The sequence below is a fragment of the Xenopus laevis genome, chromosome 8L (genome assembly GCF_017654675.1).
Source record: "Xenopus laevis strain J_2021 chromosome 8L, Xenopus_laevis_v10.1, whole genome shotgun sequence".
Lineage (NCBI taxonomy): Eukaryota > Metazoa > Chordata > Amphibia > Anura > Pipidae > Xenopus > Xenopus laevis.
Window position 1 is genome coordinate 18,457,747 of NC_054385.1, and position 24,689 is coordinate 18,482,435.

The 24,689-nt window shown below is 41.2% G+C and overlaps 2 protein-coding genes across 12 annotated transcripts in view; both read left to right on the top strand.

Moving 5' to 3' along the window:
• LOC108698239 (protein SCAI) overlaps positions 1–11,234 on the top strand; it is a 77,903-nt gene extending 66,669 nt beyond the window's left edge. Inside the window, exons 12-17 of the mRNA XM_018229573.2 lie at positions 4,584–4,683; positions 5,584–5,665; positions 6,514–6,586; positions 7,861–8,034; positions 8,427–8,527; positions 10,118–11,234. Coding sequence (XP_018085062.1) covers positions 4,584–4,683; positions 5,584–5,665; positions 6,514–6,586; positions 7,861–8,034; positions 8,427–8,527; positions 10,118–10,264 — 677 coding nt within the window. The 3' untranslated portion in view covers positions 10,265–11,234. The remainder of the gene's footprint in view (positions 1–4,583; positions 4,684–5,583; positions 5,666–6,513; positions 6,587–7,860; positions 8,035–8,426; positions 8,528–10,117) is intronic.
• An 11,649-nt stretch (positions 11,235–22,883) lies between these two features.
• The window catches only part of gapvd1.L (GTPase activating protein and VPS9 domains 1 L homeolog), a 56,419-nt gene continuing 54,613 nt past the window's right edge, over positions 22,884–24,689 (top strand). For all 11 annotated transcript variants that reach the window (XM_018229574.2, XM_018229577.2, XM_018229576.2 and 8 more), the window contains exon 1: positions 22,884–23,037. The gene's annotated coding sequence lies outside the window, so the exon portion shown is untranslated. The remainder of the gene's footprint in view (positions 23,038–24,689) is intronic.

Sequence of the window (24,689 nt, forward strand, 5' to 3'; positions counted from 1 at the left end):
ATCTCCTCTTCTTCGGGGCAACTAATCTCCCCAAACTGCCTCCCCTGCCTTCCCGACGGCCATAATGTAAATCCCCGGCGGGAAGGCACTCGGATCAATTCGTTTTCCGAAGTTTCCTCACAATTTCGGGCGACTTCGGAAAACAAATCGCTCCGAATCTGCCTTTGTGCCCTGACCCTTAAAAGAGTAAAAATCACAGAAACTTCATTCCCACTGAAGAGTTTCCTGTAATGCTTGGTTTCCCAGTCAAAGCAAAGGTAGCAAAAATTCCAACATTAATAATGAATTCAGGCACTAAGAGTAAAGGCACACAGGCAGATTCGGGGAGATTAGTCACCCGGCGACAATTCTCCTCTTCTTCGGGCGACTAATCTCCCCGAATCTATCCCAATTCAGTTTGAGTAAAAGCAAAGGTACCAAAGATTCTAACAATAATGAATTCAGGCACCAAGGGTCAGGGCACACAGGCAGATTCAGGGAGATTAGTTGCCCGGCAACAAATCTTCTCTTCTTCGGGGTGACTTCTTCCCCGAACTGCCTTCCCCTACCTTCTCACTGGATAAAATGTAAATCGCTGGCGGGATGGCACTCGAAACGAATTAGTTTGCCAAGTTGCCTAACGACTTTGGAAAACGAATCACTCCGAGTGCAATCCCGCCGACGATTAACATTTTAGCCGGCGGGAAGGCTCCTGAAGATTAGGTTGGCTCCTCATTTGCATTGCAAAAAGTGGCAGATGACAACATTAGTAGATTTTTGAAAAGGGCCAGTCCACAAAGCATAGTACATGGATATTGGTCGGGCTCATCAGCCCAGCCATACACTTACAGAAATTGTACATCGCTACACGTATGGCCAGCTTCAGATTGCTAAACTACTGTATGACTTCACTTATGGGAAAGTGATTCAGATCGGGTTAGCAGGCTGATTTAAACAATAATCTTATCTTAAAGGGGAAGTTCACCAAAATTGTCTGCTTTTAGTGTCTTGTTTACAGTAGTAATTTAGGTAAGTTTTTAACTGTTCAGTTATTATTATGGTGAGATGAGTTAAAAAAAACAAAAACATAGTTGTAGAAAAACAAAACCATAATTCACAAGCCTTAAGCCAAAGCTGTCAGCACCATGTGTTGCCCTTTAAACCATAACCATGTAGGGACCATCACTATAATTTTTCATAGGATAGATTTCAGATGCCACATTCATGTCACTGTCCATCAAAGCTGGATTAAACATGCATTCCTTTATCTAACGCATGAAATCCTTTGCCAGTCTTTGTGTGCATGGCTTTCGCATGAAGTGTGGCTAATACTGAGCAGAGTTGGAGCTTGCAGCTTGCTGTGGTAGTGCAGGTGTACAGCAGCCGTCTCATGGAAGAGCTTGCACCCTACTACAGGATCATTATGTATGTCTTGTCCTGCCATTTATGTTCTTAGCACATCCATGTTTGCTTTTCTTTCATAGTACATAGTCTCTTTCTATACGCATGTGCCATACACCTGCCCTTTATTTTGTGTTTATCTTGCACTTTATTTATAAACTTTTCAAGGCCTGTAGCAGGCTACCTGGGACTTCAGTGGCTAACTAGCAGAACTGGTTTGTAAGCAACTATTTCCATGTTTTATCACCTATAAGAAAAAATACAAAAAAGCGATCAGTTAAGTGCAGGTTTTGTGCATTTCCAAATCATCGACACTGTTTGAAAGCTATTAATAGTTAAGGCTAAATGGGTGTTTTTCAGCTTGGATGATGGATAACAAAATGTTCGGAACTGCCCTCCATTCCTTCCAGTGGAAATAGCTTGCACCTATGGGTGCATCATTGAATGCACAAATTATCACTGGAAAATATGTGAGCCAGTGTTTTCACATGATAATTATCTGATTGTGCACTCCTAGCCATAGGATATTTCAATAAGAATGAATTGAGGGCAATTTAGGAAATGTTTTTTTTTTTTTAAAATGAATCTGCTGCACAGGAGCCTTTTAATTATCTTACAGTTCGCTGTCACTGCATATTCCATTCTTACAAGAAAAAGACAGTTCCTTAAGGAAGAAGTGAAGGTTAAAACTAACTAAGCTTTATCAGAAAGGTCCACCTGAATTTACCTGTAAACCCTCAAAGTAGTGCTGCTTTGAGTCCTCTGGCAAAAGAAACACTGCTTTTCTTTCCTTCTATTTTGTGTACTCATGGGCTTCTGTATCAGACTTCCTGCCTTCACATTAAACCTACTTGCCCCGGGCGTGAGCATGCTCAGTTTGCTCCTCTTACCCCCCTCCCCTCCCTGCTGTAATCTGAGCCCAGAGCCATAAGTGAGCAGGGAGAGACTCAGGCAGGAAGCCTGGTTAGGGTACAATATAGAGAGAATTCCTATCCCCACCAGAAAATACAGGTTAGTGTTTTTGTGTGTTTATTAATATTACACTTAAAACGAGACTAACCTTTCCATTAGAAAAAAACACAGAAAAAGGACTGCTCCAAGGGTAAATAAACCTTTACATAAAAGCAGCTCCCAAGGCCAGGTTCTCCGTTCCATTAGAAAAGTTTTGCCCTTCTAGAATGGAGGTCAGACTAGACTACAGAAGAAGCCAGACTTTTGAGTTACTGCGCTGCTTGCAATAGCATTAAAGGGCCTTCCAGCGAAGAAAATAACCGTAAGTACATGGAAAATCACCTTATTAAGTAATAAATGTATACTTTTTATTATCCCTATGAAAACGTAGTTGTGTACAATCCAGTTCTTCACCAAGAAGTCCCAGAGATCTCAGGCCTAGGGTGCAATAATGCTTATCTCTACAAAGCTGCCTCTGTAATTATATGTATTTGATGATATGTCTGTGTCTTTATCCATTGTTCATGACCAAATATATTAATAGTAACACTGATCTTTACCTGTTAAATACTATTTCCCAAATCCTTAATACAAGTTTAAATTTAGCTCCATATAGTATACATAAATGTGTATGTTTATTGCTATAGATTGTAATGAATGTATGACAAGAAATTCACTCATCACAACTATAGTGTATGTAGCTGATATTCAGAGAATACTTTTTTATAAAGATAGTGTGCAAACAGTGACTGCTCGGTACACGTGTGCAAAAGCCCAAATTTAGGGCTTGTTCACGGTGATGTTTTAATCTAAAGATTGTGAACATTTTGCAGAATCCAAAGTCCCCATGTGCATTCAACATCAAATTCATCAGGGGCAAATTGGGAATTGTATTTTGTGCAACAGCTGGGTCAGAAATATATTTCCATTGTAGTAATCATAGTAAAAGAAATTAAGGTAGAAAAATGACAAAGGTCCATCAAGTTAAACCTTCAGGTCTAAGTGAAACCTGCCTAACTGCTAGTTGATCCAGAGGAAGGCAAGTAATACCCCATCTGGAGCCTCTGCAATTTGCTTCAGAGGGGTAAAAAAAAGTCCCTTCCCAAATCCTAAAAATGCAGTCGGACCGGTCTGTGGGTCAACTTTGTTGTAAAAGCCATCCTACCCCATCTTGATCCTATCTCATTTATATGCCAGCTAACAGCCAATTCAGGGAAATAATTCCACAACATTACTGTATTACACTTTTTATAATATTATGATGGATCCAGTGGCATAACTAGATATTACTGGGCCCCACAGCAAATTATTTTTCAGGCCCCCAAAATGTTTAGAGGTTGACTTGTTTCTCCAATATTTATTGAAATTGTATATGAATTAGGGCCTCATGGGGCCCCTATACCTCCTGGGCCCCCCTGCAGCCGCAGGGTCTGCTTCCTCTATAGTTACGCCCCTGGATGTATCCTTCTTTCTCCTAATCTAAATGTATGCCCTTGTGTATGCAGGAAGGACCTACTGTTGAATAAAGTATCAGAGTTTATTATATAGTTATGTACATAGCTATCATATCTCCCCTTAAGCGCCTCTTCTCCAGCGTAAACATCCCCAACTTGCCCAGGCTTTATTAATAACCGAGACTTTCCGTATGCTTTACCATCTTAGTTGCCCCTTTTTGAACTCTCGCTAATTCAGTAATATCCCTTTTGAGCACTGGTGTCTAAAACTGCACAGCATATTTTAAATGACCCTCTCTGCCCTGTGATTCTATTCCCCTTTTAATAAAGCTTAAAACCTTATTTGTTCTTTTTGCTGTTGACTGGCATTGTTTGCTACTTTAATTATCCACGGGTTCCTGTAGGTCCTTCTTTATTATGGATTTGGCTAGTGCAGTCCCATTAAGGGCATAAGTGACTGCATATTTTACATTCCAGGTGCATAATCTCATCATCATCTGCCACTTAACCTCCCAAATTGGCTAGTTAACTAGATCCTGTTGTGAAGGTGCCATATCATGGTAGGAAATGCCATGTCATCTGCAAACAATGAACCCTACACTACTTAAAATTATGATGACTTTCTTCCCAAAATATTATTTTTATGTTCATGCACATATTCACCAGTCTCTCGCTAGCAGTTTGCACCTTTCCCTGAGATGACTAGCTGCTCAGGCTGTAATCTCATCCACAAACCCCATACACAGTAGCACTAGCCAGGCTGCACACTGAAGCTCCCTTGTTGCTACTTCACTGCAGGTCCCTACGATTTCGGAGGGGTCCTGACCAACAGTAATCGGGATGTTGTAAACGGGGACGCAGTGCACAAGAGGAACCAGTCTAATAAAGAGATGCACTGGTGAGAGGAGACTTTTGTATGTGTATTGTTGTGCACAACACTGACAGAATGATATACATGTATTGGAAGCATTTTGGTGAGAGCAATGCACATGCATGTTTATCTTTGTCTTTAGTAATATTGTTGCTTGTTAACCAACATTACATGTTTTACTGCTACCACTTGGACAAGGTAATAGTCACATTTTGTTTAATATATATTGTGTGCCCATGCAAATAATGCACAAGGAGATTGACGAGGCATTTGGAGCACATTGTTTGAAAACTGGTCTCCATTGCAGATCACTGGCCTTCCAAGGTAAATGACACTTGTAAAAGTGCTGCAATTTGTAAAAGTATTACAATCTTGCCTTAGTGACACAGGGCTGTTTGTTTTCAAGTAATATGCTGCTTTCACTAGGTGCATTAAAATGCCTTGGTAATTTCCTTGTTTTATGATGCCATGCAATACCCTTTAAGGGGTTGTTCACTATTAAAATCATATTCCATGAATAATATAAAGTAGCAATAACAATATTTTTGTGGCCTTATATAGCATTTGTTTTTTAAGATGAGGTCAGTGACCCCCATTTGAAAGCTGGAAAGAGTAAGAAGAAGAAGGCAAATAATTAAAAAAATTGAAAGCCTTATACTTACATCAGGGATGTGCAAAGTGAGGCCCTGCAACTGGTGTTGCATTAAAACTCCCATAACCCTTACCTGGCCACTGGTTGGCTGAGAGTAGATGTGTAAAATGTCTTGTTTTCAACTATATGGATAAAAATCAGGACTTTGCACTGAAAGCCAGGCTGCAGCCCTGATTTGTTGCTCAAGAAAAGCCTGGCTTTGGTGTCCCTTGTCATAATCTGAGTTGATTTGTTTCTGATGTACATTTAACACACAGTGACCATTTGTTTTGCAGCCTTCATCCAGGCGATCTCTACCCTTTCACTAGGAAACCATTATTTATCATTGTGGACTCTTCAAACAGTGTGGCTTACAAGGTATTGATACCTATTTCTAATAGAAGTGTAAAGTAAATTGAGAAAGTTCATATGTAAAGCTTTGTATTGAAATCTTATAATACCTTCTCATCCAAAAAAAGTTTGTGCTGGAAAACCATCTATGTCCATCAGGTTTATACTTTAGTAAAGCACAGTGGAATACCAATAGGGGGAGCAGACCTCATGGCTGGGGACCTAGTAAGGATCCTTGATCTTTCTATACGTGGAGGGTTATTGAAGGTAGGTTAGGGAGGGTGTAGAGCAGATCAGAGTTTAGCATTATGTCTTCTAAACAGTTCAATACAGTATTAGGCTAGTATTCTTGTAGCTCAATATTATTTGGGTCTTGCTCTTTTTTTATCCTTGGCGATATCCCCAGTGAGGGGGAATTCTGAGATGAACATGGCAAACTGGGCCTGTTAGAAGGGTATCTGTAGGTACAGAGATTTTGGAATGTCTATAATCCTGAAGGAAAGGCCAACGTTGCAGCTTTCAGCTGGATGCTGAGAGTTGTAGTTCTAAACTATTTAGAGTTGCTGGTGGCAATCTTGTGTCCCTGTGTTTTGCTTTTATTGACACCACAAATGCATTTGCTTCATGATTTGTTATTTGTTACAATCACCTTCTGATGAAACTAGTTCAGAATTCCTTCTGTGTTCTAGCCTCTCTGGCATTGCATTGAATTATGCAGCAGGGTCAGATGTGTAAGATGTACAGGTATATCCATAAAGTGCTGCTGAATAGGTCAGTTCTATATAAACAAAGTATAATATCAAGCTTTGCGATTCTACGCATTTTTTGAGGGCACATTTGCTCAGTATTCCAATCCAAGTTTCTTTCTTTTGCAGAATTTCACCAATTTATTTGGTCAACCTTTGGTGTGTCTCCTATCACCTACAGCATATCCCAAGGCCTTGCAAGGTAAAGCCAGGTCTATAACCATCAGTCTGTGTCTATAACCCAACTTCTGTTTCCTGGCCATACAAAAAGATCACTTTGTTAGTGACTTGTTTTTCCTCCCTACACATTGCTGACCAGGGTGATTGTAAGAATGTCCTGCTTGGGCAAGACCAGCCTAAAGTAAAATATTAATTTTTAAAATCATGATTTGTTTGTATCCCTCAGAGATTTTCGGCAGTCACATATGCTGCACATGCTTAGCTTTCTATCTTCATAAAGCTCTTATTATTTATTATTTTATACTGACAAATCCAATTACAAGAAACCAGCATGGGAGTATTAGCTAGAAGACAAGTGAAGTAGTGATGTAAAGGTTGGGGCAACACCCTCGGGTCGGTGGGTTCAGGCCAACCCCAGCACTTTCTTTTGCCGGTCACAGGCGAGTTCAGGTTGAGCTCTTCTTCCTGCTCTCTCCATCCGTGACCTTACACTGCCGGCTTTCTGCTTCCAGCTTCTATTTTTATAGGCATGGGCCTATAAATAGAGGGGAGGAGGTAGGTGCGGCTGGACCCCAGTGCAGGTCCTGAAAAACCCGACCCGCACATCAATAAAGTGAAGACATCTGAATATGGGTTGGCATTGACCAGGGAAATCAGCCCTTCATAGTGAATTTTATCTTGAAGCTGTACATGAACTTGGTGCAAGGCTGGAAGTGAGACCCCCAGTTTAGTATGTTTATTCAGACTTATGATATGAGATAGGAGGTGCACATAACAAACAGCATACCCATCCAAGAGGTGTTTATTTTAATAAAAGCATTATTATAGTGTTAGTTTATCTAGTGAAGCCCTCAGGCAAAGGTCCTGAAACAGTCCCCCTGTACTTAAAGTTTGAGTGAAAGCACATATCACCGTTGTATGAGATACAGAACATTAAAACGGATATACATGGCCAGATCGGCCCCTGAAGTCTCCAAAAGAGCAAGTCTTGGCCCAATTTGGCCACATGCAGGGCAAAATCAGGCTGCTCTGGTTCCCTAAGGCCAAGGATGAAATTATTGAGTGTGGCCTTCATAAACCTGTCAGACCAGATTGGATTGATGCACCAAAGTACTCTTTATGCAACAGGACTTTCAGACCTGTCTTATTGATACTGTACCTGCCCCATATTCACCAGATAAATGTCATGCAGGCAGGTCGGAGAGCCACTAAGCAGCGATTATTGTTGCATGTATGGTCACCTTTATTCTTATGTTATATTAAGCCACTGACTGTGCATTGTAATTGTTCTCATAGATCACTCTCAGCGTGGAAGCCTATTTACCCTCTTCCTTAATAATCCACTCATGGCATTCCTCTTCATCTCTGGCCTCTCCAGCATGCGCAAAGGATTATGGGAAAAATGTCAGGATCATGTCCGAAAAATCAACAGGGATATTGCTCAGCTATTGACACACTCTCGCTCTATAGGTAGGTGACGGCAAGTTGGATTATGTATGGAGCACACGTTCAATAGCAAAATCAGTTTGTTTAAAATGAAGCGGAAAATGGCGTGTGATGTTGATCTGTGAAGTAAACCATGCTGAGTAGTAATCTGTCTCTGCGAAGGGCAATAACAGTTAAGCATTTGACTTGAATTGGAAGTGTCGCAGGTTGTGGAAGCCACACACTTGCATTTTCGGCAGATAATTACTCCTGCAGGATAAACCGCTGCACTCTCCATTTATGTCAGTGTTTAGCAGGTAGCAGCAATATACAAGGGCTGAATAGCAAAAAACAAGGGGTATGAATCTTTTTTGTTTTTACTATGGGCATCATAATTTTGCGTCAATACACTACAACTCCTTTCCTCTCACCTTCAGATCAAGCTTTTCTTCAGTTCTTTGGAGATGAATTCTTGCGTTTACTTCTCACGAGATTTATATTTTGTTCTACAGTTTTAAGAATGCACAAAAGTTTCCGGGTAAGCAATCTGCACTGTTTGTTGTAGCTTGGTAGATCGGCAAAGTAGAGAAATAGAATAATTTTCTATGCAGATAGTTTGAGTTTGTATTTGTATAGAATAAATTAATTACACAAGGGTTACAAAATGAAATAGGATCAAAGGGCACTGCTTATAGTAAGGGTCAGGGAACACAGGCAGATTCAGGGAGATTAGTTGCCCAGCGACATATCTCCTCTTCTTCGGGGCGACTAATCTCCCCGAACTGCCTCCCCTTCCTTCCCGCTGGCTAGTATGTAAATCGCCGACGGGATGGCACTTGGACGTTTTCCTTAGTTGCCCAAAATTGCCTTGGGCAACTTCGGAAAACAAATCGCTCAGAGTGCCATTCCACCGGCGATTTTCATTTTAGCCGGCGGGAAGACAGGGGAGGCAGTTTGGGGAGATTAGTCGCCCCGAAGAAGAGGAGATTTGTCTCCGCGCGACTAATCTCCACAAATCTGCCTGTGTGCCCTGACTCTAAAGGGACACATAGTTGGCACATAAGGTGAAATGTATCCTTTTTTTGTTTCATGAGAGAGACAGTAGTGAAGGGGATTAGATTGCGTTAGATGTGGGTGAAATATTATGGGTAGTAGTGTTTGAAAATTAGAAACTTTGAGGTTAGTTAGTAATACGTTGCAGAGAGAGGATAAAGCCAGGTACAGTAGTTGTTTTAGCAGTAGATTCAATTTTCCAGAAAAAGAAATTGTATGCCTTGTTCAGGTGGGCTGGGCATGTTGGGGAGGGTTCTAATGTAAAACCTAGGCACTTGCCTTGAGAGACTGGAAGTAAAGTGAAATTGATAAATAGAGTATGCACGAGAGGAGGAACTGTGTGTCACGGCGATTGTATTCCGAAGTCGCCCGAAGTTTCCTCGTGAGGCAACTTCGGGCGACTTCTGAATATGAATCGACGGGTGTGCCATGCCGCAGGCGACTTTTCATTATAGCCGGCGCAAGACAGAGGGAAGGCGTTTGAGGAGATTGTTTGCCAAAAAGACAAGCGATCAGACGCCAGGCGACTAAATCTCCCTGAATCGCCCAGTGTGCCCCTACCCTAAAGTTGGTGGAAGAAACCAAATGGTGTTATGAGGTCACAGAGAGAAGGTATGTGAGAATAGAACATAGTACAGAGCCATGGGTCACATCGGCAGAGTTTTACAGCAGAACAGCAACAGTTAGAATGAAGGAATGTTTGATGGGATAGGAAGATACTCTCATATAGCAAAGCCATTGATATCCAGCATTTGGATGTGATTTCAAAGGAAAGATTGGTCAGCAAAGATGTGAAGAAGTATGGCAAAGTCCTTGGGAGCATGGGTGCCTTTTATAGTATTTATTTAATGGTTTTTTAGATGTGACCTAAACACAAACCTAATCTAAAGGGTTTCAGAAGACAGTAAGTATCCAGAAAGGTCTTCGAGCCGTTATAAACAATCCATTGTAGATTCTTTTTCAGAAGGGCAAGGATAAAGTTGGGTCTGATGCAGCTTTCTCTTGTTAAACGCATCCAAATATACTTATTCCCATTTTATTTATTGTCATTAACTACCCGCTTTGCATCCAATAGGAAACCAGGAATTACCCAGAAACCTACCCGCCCCTTCCACGGGATGAGTTGTTGGAGAATCTTCACCTTCAAAAACAGATTTTGGAGCTGGCCTCAATACTTGATGTCCGGAACCTGTACCTAGAGAGCACCGTGGATGAATACTAGAGATAAAGCCCACGTTTATGTAAACTTTTGTGCTTTCAAAGCCACAGAATCTGAAAGGTGCATTTTTTTCTAAGGCAGCCCCCACCATACAGAGTACTTGATATTTTTACTTTGTGGATTCCAAGCCTTGGCAACGGAGCAAGAGCCTCTGAAAGGGGGGTTTCAGAGGAAACATGGTGCACCTGCACTTACCCCCAACCCTGTTATGGTCAGTAGTGTCACACTTAGTGCTTGTGTTTCTGCTTTTAGGGCCGTGCCTTTAGCTACCTGCGCATGATGTTTTATGTGTTTTGCTCTGGAACTGAGAAATCCCCAGCATGGAAATTCCCAGTGCGACGAAACCGGAGCCATGTGAAGTGATTTGATGCAATGGAATAGTGTGTGCTTTAGGAACTGGTGTGCATCCATTTCTGCATACGCCACCTACAGGGCTGCTATAGGCGTTACACTGCAGCAGCTTTGTTTTCTCACTTGTTCTTTGGACAGTTCAAATAATTCTTAAAATGATAACTGATGATGGTACTTGGCAGGCCTCACAAGCCGTGCATTGAAGGAACGAGGCAAGCTCTAAAAGGTGTTGTATTTTCTTTAATCAGTATATTTATTTGTTTTTTTTTTTACCTTGTAATGTTTGGTTACTTTGCCAAAGCCACTGAATTGTGGGTTAAAACGACCTGATTTTGCAGAAACTGTACACTGCGTGGGGTTACGAACACCCTAGCCACTTTATTAAGGCAGTGACTGATACAGAGAGTTTAGTAAATGTATTGTCTCCTGTCAGTCCTGCAGTGCATGTAATTGCCTGTGGCTTGGTGTATTGTGGGTAGCTGGTCCCTGCGGCCTTTAATCATTTTAAACCAAAATTGAGTTTTATGACAGTAAGATGTTTAGCTCAGATTTTGTTTGTTCTTTTTACAGTCCAGGCTGAAAGCATCTCTCTTGGAACAGAATCTTGATGTTATTAGGCTTAGCCAATATAAACCTGACAGCTGTGGCTGCATTGGCAGTTTAAGGTCTAGAAAACTGTAGAATCAGTCTGTGCAGTCAGTTTTATATATAATTCAGATGCTTTTGGTCCCTTTCTAGAAGCCACATTATGGTGTATTTAATTTCTGAGACTAAGCTCTGGTGCATCAGCAGATGAGGAGGAAGAGAGTCGGCTATACCATATCTGCCCAATAAATAGTGACTGTTTATGGCATCTTACAGCAGCCCAGAACAGTCAAGGCCTGATTATGCCCCAGGGCCGATCGTTTTCAGTGAATGCCAGTCGTCATGTGTATGGCCGCCCTAAGCGTCAGGGCACACACTCAGATTTGGGTAGATTAGTCATCCGGCGACAAATCTCCTCTTCTTCGGGGCGACTAATCTCCCCCTGAACTGCCTCCCGCCGGCTAGAATGTAAATCGCCGGCAGGATGGCACTCGGAGCGCTTAGTTTTCCGAAGTCGCCCAGAGTTTCCTTGTGAGGCAACTTAGAGCGACTTCGGAAAACGAAGTGCACCGATTGCCATCCCGCTGGCGATTTACATTCTAGCCGGTGGGAGGCAGTTCGGGGAGATTAGTCACCCAACGGGCGACTAATCTCCCCGAATCTGAACATGTGCCCTGACCCTAAATGGTACAGGAAAATCCCAGTAGGAATTAGCATCTTTAGAAGTGCTAGGACCTGCATTGCCTTTGATCAGCAAGTATAGCTTATTACTTTAAGGTAAAATCCTGTGCTTCTTGTGATCATAACGACTTTACATGTTATGTATCATATGAAGTAAATGTTATTTCTGCTGCGTCGGAAAGAAAAGAGTACAAACCATACAGCCTTTTTGCTCTTGTTCTATGAGGATATAAATAATCTCCATTATCCCTGTGTTTGCTAGTGATTTCTAGTGAATGTGACCTGGTAATATATTGTAGTAATAATATAGTGGTACCTATTATTATTCTCTTTCTTTTGTTGAATTAGCAAAAACACCCAGCGATTAGTCTCAATGGCAGCTAGGGTCAAAAAGGGACTACCACAGCTGTGCTTCTTTAAAGTAAGGGTGACCCATTCTGTGAACCTGTGCCTGAGAACTCTGCTGTTCTCCACTGATTCAATCGTGGTCACCGTTGCCACAGCGTGGTTTGCCCAGCATTATATTCCCTTAAATATTCATTTGTCATTTCAGAAGAACTCTGGTTTTAATTCTGTTAAATATGTAGTTTTGTTTTCTTCTGTTTCAAATATCTCTTTCCCTCACTTCCAGTTAATTCCAAAGTTTAGTATTCAGAATATAAACAATAGAAGAAGCTTGTCTGCTTGCCCTGAACCCCCTTATTAGGGCCCATCCCAAAAACACAACAGGGCTAATAGTTACCAGGAAATTGGCGTTTTCTTCCAAACAATCATTTTTAAAACTGATCACTTTATTCCCTAATTCTCTTGGGTGTATCGGAGTTCCAGTTCAGATCCAAGATACACAAGAAAGTGATGGCAGAAACCAATGTTGTAGGACGTGCAAGTTATGATCCACGGAACGCATATTCTGTATGCTTTACAGGCATGGGCAGAACTGTACCGTATGTTTACATGCATGCATAACTAAAGACAATACCGCTCGTTATAGAGCTTGGGGGCAAGTTGTGCCACTAACAATGCACTAGTATAATGCAGGCTCATGACTTACACAAAGCTGCCTTCATGGTAAGTTCTGTTGTGCCCGTGAAGCTGTCAGTTTGCGATGATCAACAAATGATTGCTTACCTAATTGCTTGTTTAATCCTGGCCTTTCCAAAAAGGCCCATTTTCACAGACGTTGTATCACTTCAGTCCCATCTATTCTGCTTTGCATCTTGCACCAGCAGCTTCTTCCTTCAAAATACCATTTTCTAGAAAAAGAGAGCCATTATCTGTGTTATCTGTTACTTCCTTGTCTCATATGTTTCTTTTTTAGTCTTTCATTCAAACTGCCATAATAAAAATTCAGCAAACTAAAACCTCACTGTTTGCTGTAGTTGACCTATAAACATTAAAATAATGCTATTTACTTACATAAAACTCTTCTGCTTGTTTAGGGAGTATATTTACTGCAAACAGTAGAACCAACTTGTTCCTAGCATTGTGCCTAGCATTCTAGATAATGACTTAATCTCAAGCAACTCATTGGAAAGCTGAGTAACTTTATATCTGATTGGCTTGTTAGCATTACATCACTGCAATACTAAGAACCATAGACAAACCTGCCTACGAAAGGGTCAGTATTGGGAGGCACAATTGTGAAGCTTAAGCTGGCCATAGACGCAAAGATCCAATCGAACGATTCAACGTACAATTGGACTTTCCCATCTCCGACCCGCCAATCAGATCAAAGTCTTACCATTCCGATCAAATAAAGTAGTACAAGAACAGATCAGCCAATGTTCTACCTCTGACAGCAATCGTACTATAGTTATGTCTGACAAAGCTAGTGACAGTCTCCCACTGAAAATCGTATGATCGGCAATACACGCAGAGATATTATCGGCAGCCGACAGAATTGCTGATTGGTTGCTGTGGGTTACTCGATAGTGGTTTACGCTGGTCAAACTCGGGCAGATTTATTCCCTTCATGATAAGTCAGCAGCTTCTCTGCACGTCTATGTGGCCTTCCCAATGACCACCCATACAGATATCGGTCTTAAAATCCACCGATATCTATCTGCAGCTTTGAAAATTCCGTTGGGCGAAGACCACGTAGGGCCCTGCGGATCTTTTATGTACAGGCCCAACTTTACTTTATCCATGTCAATATTAAGGCTGGGGCCACATCATAAGGATCTCAGCCTGCGTTTCTCCTCCGTCTGAGGTCCCTAGGTTGTGGCCCTAGCTTTAAGCCTCTCTTTTACAATAGAACACCCTTTTTATAACACCGTGCTACAATCGACTCACCATCAGGATTGCTAGGTTATATTCTTTTGATGGGACTTGTGAGAAATCTTCTGTTGCACTTCCCAGTGCTATTGTTTCTCTTTTTACATCTGGACAAGAGGAACAGTTTGGGAAACATTTAAAGGCATCATTAGGCAAGTTATACTATCTATAACTATATCTATAGCTATCTTTACATTTATGAATTTTTTTTAGTCTGTTTCAGTCTATGAAACCCATTATGCCTTTCCACAGAAAAGATCCATTTGTCCTTTCCGCAGAATCCATAGGATTTCTATAGAAATGTTTAGAAATGTTTGTTTTCATGTTCACAAAGCTAAACTTAGCAGCGGTATTTAAAGGGCAAAGCCAGATTTGTCCGTAGCTTGTATCCTTTGACGTGACCATTGGGATCGGTGATTTATATTTTGAGAGAAATGGGTTGCTGTACTTCTAGGCATGTACAGCAGGCAAATTATTACGGAACAAGCTATAGGCAAAGGGTTTTAACTGCACTTTAAATGGAGAAGGAATTTGTTTAAGAAGTCAGCATTGTGCCAAGACTACACACAGTCTATACGACGATGGCTGGAATCTTTAACATTACTTCTCATCATATTTCAATAATTAGTGCACTCTTGATCATATTCTCATTACACCCTGGCCACACACCTCCTTGTGGTGCTATAATTAGAATCAGAAAGTGTGCACCACTGGGCAATATTTTGGAAAACTCTGGAGAAGTTTGTTCTATACAGACTCTAAGGGGCTATGTAGTTATACAATTGTGTCTTAGCCCAGTAACCGATGAAGACCAAATAGATATTTGTGTATATCTTTCTAACTGCACTACACCGGGTCAACGGCAGGGCAAATCTTTGAGTTCTGTGCAAGGGAATGAGAACAATGCAATACTATAGAGACTGGAAAGGCTAGCTTTGGTTACACCAAATGTGTACAGACATGGAGGAACAAAGGAAACCTGATAAGCACAAAGTGTAATAGTTGTGAGCTCGAGTCCTTCCCTATTTATTATTGTCGTTCATGTTGTGTAGTTGCAAGAGAGTGTATGGCATATAGCAGGGTGATATTGAATTAGCACAGTTTACATTGTGTAAACATTTCAAATGTTATATAGCAGATTAGACAATTTAGCATACAACTACGGAAATCCACTTTAAATCTTTATAATGAAATGATGTGAGCGAGTCACTTTACAGGTTTGGTGCTTTTTTTTTTTAGTAGTCTTTCTCAATGAATGGGATATTTTATTCCATATGCTCTTTAATTTCCATTAACAAACAAACCTACAAAGCCTTGACAAAAGCCTCATGATTTTATTTTGTGTGTTGTGTGAAAAGTATTTTGTTTCTTTTTAGTGTCACCAAATGATCCATGCCTTTCTTGCAATAAAGGGGCAGTTACTGTAGATAGATGTGTTTGTTTCATGGTTACCAATAAAGCTCATGTGTTTAAGCCAAGTCCTAAGAAAGGTGTTTGCTCTGTATCGTTCAACAGTTATAGATGGGTTTGGAGCTTTTCATCCTTTTTGTTATGGCACTCATAGTCCTGTTGGGTTTCTGTGCCACGGGACGGCACAGACTGGAAGAAGTGAACCCCACCTGAGCATTTGTTCATTATATACACAAGTTGTTGCTTGGGTCATGCTGTAAATGTTGTTCTCCCTGGAATTACAAAGTGTGAGATACAAAATAAAAGAAACTGTTCTTTGGTCATATCCTTTGGTGTCTGTGGCATTTGTTAGCCTGTTCCTTCAGATTGTCAGCGGAGACGTGATGGGCAGGCAAATAACAATGGGAATTCTGAATGAGATCTTCAACCAGCCTATGGATAGATGGAGGAAGGACAAAATAAATCAAAAGCTGGTCATACATAGGGAGATCTGCTCATTTGGCGAAGTTACCAAACCAAGCAGATCCCCAATGTTCTCAACTTTAAGTGGGCGATATCAGGCTGATCCGATCGTTGAGCCCTAGGGCCCAACGATCTGATCACAAAGAGAAGAATACAAGTGGTCGGATCGAGGGCCGCATTAATGAACCGATGCGATCTGACGGTATGTTTAAACCCACCCAATTGACATCTGCCCAACTTTTGGAAGCTTTACAAGTTTACATTATCCCTACATAGTGCAATACATTCCTTAAACGAAGCTTGGTCTGGTTCTTTGTTTTCTTTAAAATGGATTTGCATTGTATTTAATATAGTTATTTTATAATCATAATGTGCACACATTAATGTTACTGTGTAAAGAAAATTAAAGAGGTTGTTCATTTTCAAAACACTTTTTTTCAGTTCAATTGATTTCAGATTGTTCACCAGAAATAAAGACTTTTTTCATTTACTTTCCATTTTTTATTTTTTTCCGTTCATCCAAAAACTATGATTCAATTAGAATGTTCCAGTCTCTGTCTCCGTCTGTATGTTATCATTAAAGTGGTTGTTCACCTTCCAAATAGTCTGGCAGCTAGGGTTGCCACCTGGCCAGTATTCTACCGGCCTGGCCGGTAAAAATGATGGCTTGATGCCAATGTTATTAATAGGAAAAAACGGCAAGAATAGAGGAAGGCCAGTTTTTTTTTACAGAAAAGGTGGCAACCCTACTGGCATCTCAGTAATTCAGGTGCAGACTCTAAACTGTAACAGGTTAATTTTGCAACATTTAGGCGAGATTTATCAAGGGTCGAATTTCGAAGATAAAAATACTTCAAAATTCAACCATCGAATTTAAATACTTCGAATATCGAATTCGAAGTTTTTCAGCAGTCAAAGTAAAATTCGAATGATTCGCAGGATTTCAGCTATTGGTCGAACGATTTTTCTTCGACTTAAGAAAACTGCTCTAGAAGGTCCCCATAGGCTCACATAGCACTTCTGAAGGTTTCATTTGGCGAAGTATTGAATTCGAAGTTTTTTTAAAGAGACAGTACTTATCTGTTATCGAATGGTCAAATATTCAAACTATTTTACTTTGAATCAAATTCTAAGTCGTAGTATCCTATTCTATGGTCAAAGTATCCAAAAAATTACTTTGAATTTTGAATTTTTTTACTTTGAAAATTCCCTCAAATTCACTTCGACCCTTGATAAATCTGCCCCTTAGTGGCTACATTTCTCACCAGCATCTCTGGAGTATTAGCAATTATTGTATCAATTCTAACAGCTGCCTTTAATGAAACTCAGGGATTCTGCTCAGCAGGGACAAAACTAAGAAATGTATCAACTAAATTTATCTATTTAGAACAGTTTGTAGCAGGGGTGTCCAAACTATGGCCTGCAGGCCAATTAAAAATGGATCACGGGCCGCATTTGGTAATGACGAGCTGCTCCTGGATAATGAGGGGCTGCCCAGGAACCCGGATCTCCGCATCGCGCAGCTCAAATTCCCGAGCACCGCCGGGATGTGCCGCTCCGCACTGAGCTCATGGAGGCAGTGACTTTGAATAGTGAGCAGCCGGGAGTCGGGGGAGGCAGTGGGGTCGGGGAGGGACAGGGGAGCGAGGGACCGGGCCTGCGGGAGATTTGCACTGTTCCTGATGCTGCTGGGGAGCTTCCCTCTGGATGATTATTACACGAGCCATTGGGCTCCAGGCAGGGGGTGCTGGGAGTTGTAGTGTCTGATCTCAGCTGCTGCAGAAACTCTTCTCTGATGGGAATGATGTAAAATCTCTGTGCAGGGCTGGGGAATATGTCAGAGCTATAGAAACAAAGGATAATAACACAGTAGAAATGTCATGTGACTTCAAATAGATAGGCCTAAATCGCTAGTTAGCTACCTCTGAAGGGATATTGGTGTCAGGCTGAATGTCAAGCTGAATGGTCGGCCCACGCACATTTTCACCTCACCAAATCTGACCCTCGTTGCAAAAAGTTTTGGACACGCCTGGTTTATAGGGTCGACTGAACTATCTGAAACCAACTGAAAAAGGTGTTGGAAGGTGAACAACTGCTTTAAAAGACTTCTACCCCTGAAACCCAAGAATAATTACAAAACAACAGCTTTAGGGTTAATCTGAGAAAATCATAGCTTTATTGATCAGGAAAATTATAGGTCCATAAATGGGGTTTCCTTTCCTACCAGTAGCAGCTCCCAACATTGGCAAAACTAGATGTTACTGGGCCCGACAGCTAATTATCTTTCAGGCCCCAAAATGTCTAGAGGTTGACTGGTTTTACAAATATTTATTGAAATTTTAGATTAATTAGGGCAACTGCACGGTCTGCTTCCTCTGTAGTTACACCCCTGGAGCCTCCCAAATAGATTCCTGATGGCAATGTCAGCCTAAAGGTAAAACTTGGAGTAGGAAATGGCCCTTCCTCAAAGCAGCAGATGGGTAGTGAGTGCTGTCTATGAACTCTCCCCTGGCATTTTATCCTGAGAACTGAGAAACTTGGGACAAACAGCTGTAATCTTGTAAGTCACTTTGCCCACTGTACCCAAGCCTATAACTTGGATTTTATATTATAGAATTAAAGCTCTTTTCCCTATTGTATCACCCTAAAAAAACACTCAAAAATGGAGATTCCCTGAAAGTGTCAGTGCAGACACCTGCCCTGCCTGAAAACATGGCAGTTAGCATTTCAGATAAGAGAGCAAAAGGGAAAATTGTGCTCACAACTAAAAGCGGGTACAATAAGGATGTGACAATATTCATACAGGGAAAAACAAGACATTCTCTGCACCCATACCTATGTATGAAAGGGGACCTGTCACCCTAAGAAATAATTCCAAATTATTTTCATGTTAGTTGTGCAAAATAAACTTTACTTTAAACTTTACAGCACACAGGCAGGATCCATTTTGTTAACACTGCTATTAGGACAAATTGTGTTTCATCCCAAAATCTTGTGTATGGACCAGAATGGGGGACCTAATGCCTATGGGCAATGCACTACACAATTATAGAGCCTGAGGAGGAAAGGGGGATTGTGACAAGTGCAGTGATGTAAGAATTGCTGAATGGAAAGTGAAATTAACTGACTAGCCCACCTCTATGCCTCAGGCATAGGGGCGGGGCAGGCAATATATGATTGACAGCTCATATATTTAAACACCTTTATAACAGGTATGGATCTTTTAATGAAAAAAAGAATGTGTTCCATGATTAATTTGCAAAGGATTTGCATTATGCAGCTTTTTAAGTGTAGGTGACAGGTCCGCTTTAAGGACATTAAGATATTTTAAGCATAAGGTCCCTGAAAGCTACGACCTTCCTATCATGGATGATCTTGTCCATATATTTCAATATATTCAAGCTACCCAACTGCATCAAGGTTCTTGCTCTGGCTAGTCCTATGGTCACTTTAATTTCCGATTTCACTATACATTTTTCACAGGGGGCTTTATCTACAACTTGCTTTCCAAGGGCAAAACTACTCCCAAATGGTTTTATTGGACACTACAGAGATTATTTTGTATATGAAGCTACTAAAAATGCCCTCCTATTTAAACAAAACAGGGATTGTTTGTCCATATATTACAATATATGCAAGCTGACAGACTGCTTCAAAATCATTCCATGTTTGATGTGCTTCATGAGTAAATAATGCGGTGGGCAGTACATCTGAAATTTCCATGTTTTCTATTCATGTTATTTATATGAAATTTGGAGCATTATCCATGGACTACTTCTCACTGATATTAAAGGAAAACTCCAGGAGTGATTATTTCCCCAAAACATGAATGTGGTGACAAAGGGACTATCAAAAAGCCCAATGTGCCATTATCTTCTAGATGTGGTCTAAATTATGACCACTAGATGTCACTAAATGAAAAAAATATATTTGGGCATGTTTAGCAAAGGATAAAAAAAGAGCCCTGCCATAATCTGCCAGAGGGAAATCACACATCCCTGGAAACAGAAGTAAGATGGTGGAGCTTCCTTGGAAAGATCCATAGGCCAGTGCAACATGGACCTGCAGGGGTCCTCACAATGGGATGTTATATATGTATAAGGTGGATTTGTGAGCTAGTCATCTGGGGTATTAATTACAAAGCTGTGCAATTCCTAGGGCCTTGAAATATAAATGTATTTATTATAGCACTCTTTAGTCTAACAGGGCCCACGTTCTGCATGTACAGGAAGACCCAAAAGGGACAGGCATGCTATCTTCAGGACCACCATCACAGCCACTTGGCCCCTTTCAGCTTGGACATTTAGGGTCCTTTAACAAAATGTTTAGAAAACCTGACATTATTATTCTAGCAGGCTGGAATCTAGTGGAAGGACTGCTGGCACAAATCTGATTCTTCCATAAAGAACTGATCCCAGTCTTCACCTATACCCTTTTGGTACCCTGGAACTTTCTGCTGCGGTTTTAGCTGAGACACAGACAAAGTTGTGGTCAAAACAGGCAAGGGGTCAAAGCAGGCAGAAAGTATCATAAAATCAGGCTTGGGTCAAAATACCAGAAAAATCCCACTGCAAAAGCTTGAGTACAACCAGAATGAATGAATGATAACAAGGGAATTTAAATGAAGGTTGGATGACAAAATACTGTGAAATGATAGCCAAGAGCAGATGACAATCCGACCACGCACTAAAGTGACAATATGGCTTCGGGCTGTGTATATCCCAATGTCACCAAGTGCGTCATAAAGATGGCGATAATGGGAGATGCAGGAACATCCACATGGAAAAGGGCACAGATGCCGGCCAGCTAAAGGTAAGGAAATGAACCAGACTGATGGTGAGTCCCACAATTATTTTGCCAGATTGCAGAAATGAACTGGTTGTGGAACAGGACTGGGACTCCTATCTGTAATATGCCACAATCACAATTTATCAGAACTGTTGGGGGCTGTTTGGGCCTCTGTGTACTTCAAATATAACCCACGGGGGTCATATGTAAACACTGGTCAAATTTGCACCTGGGCAGTAACTTACAGCAACCAATCAGTGATTAGCTTTTGTCAGTCAGTTGCAGGTTGAACACTGAAAGCAATCGTCTGATGGGTTACTGCTCAGGAGCAAATTTGCCCAGTGTTTATAAATGAGTCCCATTTCCTAAATTAGCCCTAGTGTTGTCCCTGAACTGTGAAAAATCATGCCCTAGTTTGCACATAGACTGTATCATACCAGAAAAAAAAAATAGCCTAAGCCCATGATCACTTTGGTAAATTTCACCCACTGTGAAACTTATGTGTGGAAAAGCCTAAAAACACATGATTGTCAGGTCACTGGTCTTATCTTAGAAATCTGTCCCTACTGGATTGGAACTGAACATTATTTTTAGTCAATTTCCCCCAGGCTTCTCCTACATTATCCTTCTATTTTTGGTTCCCTGGCGCGACGCAAAGTTTTGAGCAGAAAAATAAATTGTCCTTCTGGTTAATCATTTGAAATGGAGGCTCTGGGGGCAATGGGTATTGTGGGAAAGATTGCCAGGTCTAATTTTCAAAACCAGTCAAAGTCAGCTAGAAATCCAGCCCAAAACTAGCAAAGAGGCACTTCAAAAGTAGCCCAAACATAGTACAATATGTGCAGTGAAAAAAAAAGTCTAAAAAATTAATTAATATATGTGAAAATTTCACTGATACACAGTTTCGCACGTTTTTCCATGAAGTAAAATGGAACAGATTTGCTCGTCACCAGGGGATTAACTACAGAGGGGGGCCTAGGAGGTATAATAATTGTAATAAATATTGGTAAAACAGTTCAACCTCATTTGGTGGCCAGCAGATTTTTGCCCCAAAATTGTATGAAATTGAGGAAAGTCACAGGAAAATGCAAGAATGCTTTTAGTACAGAACAGAGTCCAAAGTCTGGTAACTCCCGGCTTCTACACAAGTCAGTCCCATGGCATGCTGGGTATTGTAGTCTTACAATAAACCTGGCAGTTGGCAAATTGTTAAACAAAAACTACATTAGCCAAAATGCATTGGGAAACGCAGGCTTGGCATATTAGGCACGTTGGCTGGTTTCCAAAGTACAAACAGGGCTCAAAAAGTAGCCCAAATCCGTACTTTTACTAGTTTGTAATTTCAAAACCTTTACCTCCCAACTATCCCGTTTTCAGTGGGACAGTCCCTCTTTTGACAGCTCAACCTGCAGTCCCTCATTTGTACTGGAAAGTCCAGTTTCTTTCTGCACTGAACAGCCAGAAAAAGAAACAAAGTTTCTAACTTAATTGGATTTTGGCAGAGAGCCCAGAACAGCCACAGCTGCAGATAAGATACTTTTGTAACAATTTTGAAATAAGCAAATAAGTCAGTTAGACTGCTTAAAGGGCAATTCACCTTCATTAGCAAAACCGTAATAACTGGGGGGAAAAAAGTACAGAAATATGTTCAAACTTCAATATCCTGCCAAGTTTTGTAAAATGAACATGGTAATAAGGGGGTGTGACCACTAAAATGGGCGTGGTCAAAGTTTCCCCCAGCAACTTTATTATCCCTATTTTTATTTCCAAAATGTTGGGAGGTATAGAAACCCGCCTGGGCTTTAAATTAGTAACCCAATTTGGCTGGCAACCCTGAATTTGTGGGGAATAACCAAGAGCATTTGTCAGTAGGGGGTCTTAGTGAGCAGTTCTACCAATACATTCGTTTAAATGTTGAAACTCTGGTGGCAGAGGGTTTGGCAGACAATCACCACAATAACACCATATCTGTTTGAGTCTTTGTTCACTGACAGAAGTGGCAGCAGAAAAAGAAAATAGTCTGAGGAGACAAGTAGATCATCCCCTGTTGCTAGTAGCAACCTGCTCCTTTTGCTAACGTGACTACGTCACCGCGCACACGTTCCGTAAGCGTAACTTCACGCTCTCATCTCGCGAGACTGTGACGAAACCCCTGGGCGATCCGGGATTGCGGGGTGTGTTATGAAAAATCGGCACCGTCCCGCGAAGAGCGGGGTTGTTGGGTGGTATGTACTGCGCTACAGCTATGTTTTACTATTGCCCAGTGGGCTACACGCTTCTCTGTATAAACATGCGGTAGTGGGCACAGTAGCAGTCCCAGGCTCTGTTTGTCTTTGCTGAGGCGCCGCAGTGTCAGAGTGTTACACAAAATGTCGTATATATAAAAAAGCTAGTCCAGAGGCAACATCCTGCCTGTAACCCTTTAGCTGCTGTCACTGTCTAACTCCTCATCCAGCAGCTGTGTGAGAGGCAGCAGGGCTTGTTGGGAGTTACAGTTCAGGGACACCTTGAGCGGTGCCATAAAAGCTCAATAGTTCTCTATCAGGAGTTCTCCATAGAGATGTGTCTTAAAGGGGAACATGTAATCTAATGAAGTAAGAAACGTTCTAAATACAATATATGAAATATTCTGCATTGTTTCTGGAATAATTATGTATATGTTCACTACCCCGCGCTCAGCATCTGTTTCTCTTCATTCTCTCTTCATTAGGGATCCACTATTTGGGATTCGGCCGAATCCTTTGTGAAAGATCCGGCCAAATACTGATCTGAATCCTAATTTGCATATGCAAATTAGGGGCAGGAAAGGAAAAAGTGGAAAAAATTCTTCTTTTGTGACGAAAAGTCACGGTATTTCCCCTACCTGCCCCCAATTTATACATGCAAATTAACATTCGGGTTCGGCCAGGAACGAGGATTCGGCCGGATCCGAATCCTCCTGAAAAAGGCCGAATCCCGAACCGAATCCTGGATTCGGTGCATCCCTAGTCTTCATGCAGGTGTTGGGTGTCAGATAATCATTGACAGTTAGAGCCAATATATCTAATCGGAGGGGCTCATTTTGCCAAGAAAAGGGATCCCCAACATTTGAACCCGTGAGCAACATTCAGATGTAAAATGAGTTTGGGGAGCAACACAAGCATGAAAAATGTTACTAGGGTGCCAAATAAGTGCTGTGATTAGTGAATTGTCAACCTACATTGAGGCTCTGTTTGGCAGTGCACATATTTTTTATACAACCAACTTGCCTCCAAGCCAGGAATTCAAAAATAAGCTCCTGCTTTGAGGCCACTGGGAGCAACATCCAAGGGATTGGAGAGCAACATGTTACTCACAAGCTACTGGTTGGGGATCACTGGCCTAGAAGATGTATTAGAGCTCACTCTATAAAAATCACCAGACATCATGTCTCTCTACATGCAGAATTTCTGCATAAGGCAGTTATTTTATTGGATTTGGTTTGTACTGGAATCTGTTATTTGAGTGAGCTCTAACACATCTGCTAGGAAAGGGAGCCCTCCCTGTAAGATATATTGGATCGTTCATCTGACACCCAACGCCTGCATGAAGACAGAATGAAGAGCAACAGATGATGAGACAGGAAAAGTGAAAACAAACGTGATTATTTCAGAAACAACGCAGAATGTTTCATTGATTGTATTTAGAAAGTTTCTGATTTCAGTTTGAGCAAACATATTAAAATTTCATTTTCACGATTGTTCCCCTTTACGAACCCACTGGCTGTCTTGTTATAGTGCTATGTGATAAATTCTAATTGTACCAACACACTGAGTACTTTATATTCACTCACTCAGGCCCGGACTGGCAATCTGTGGGTTCTGGCAAATGCCAGAGGAGCTGCTATAAGGTCCCATAG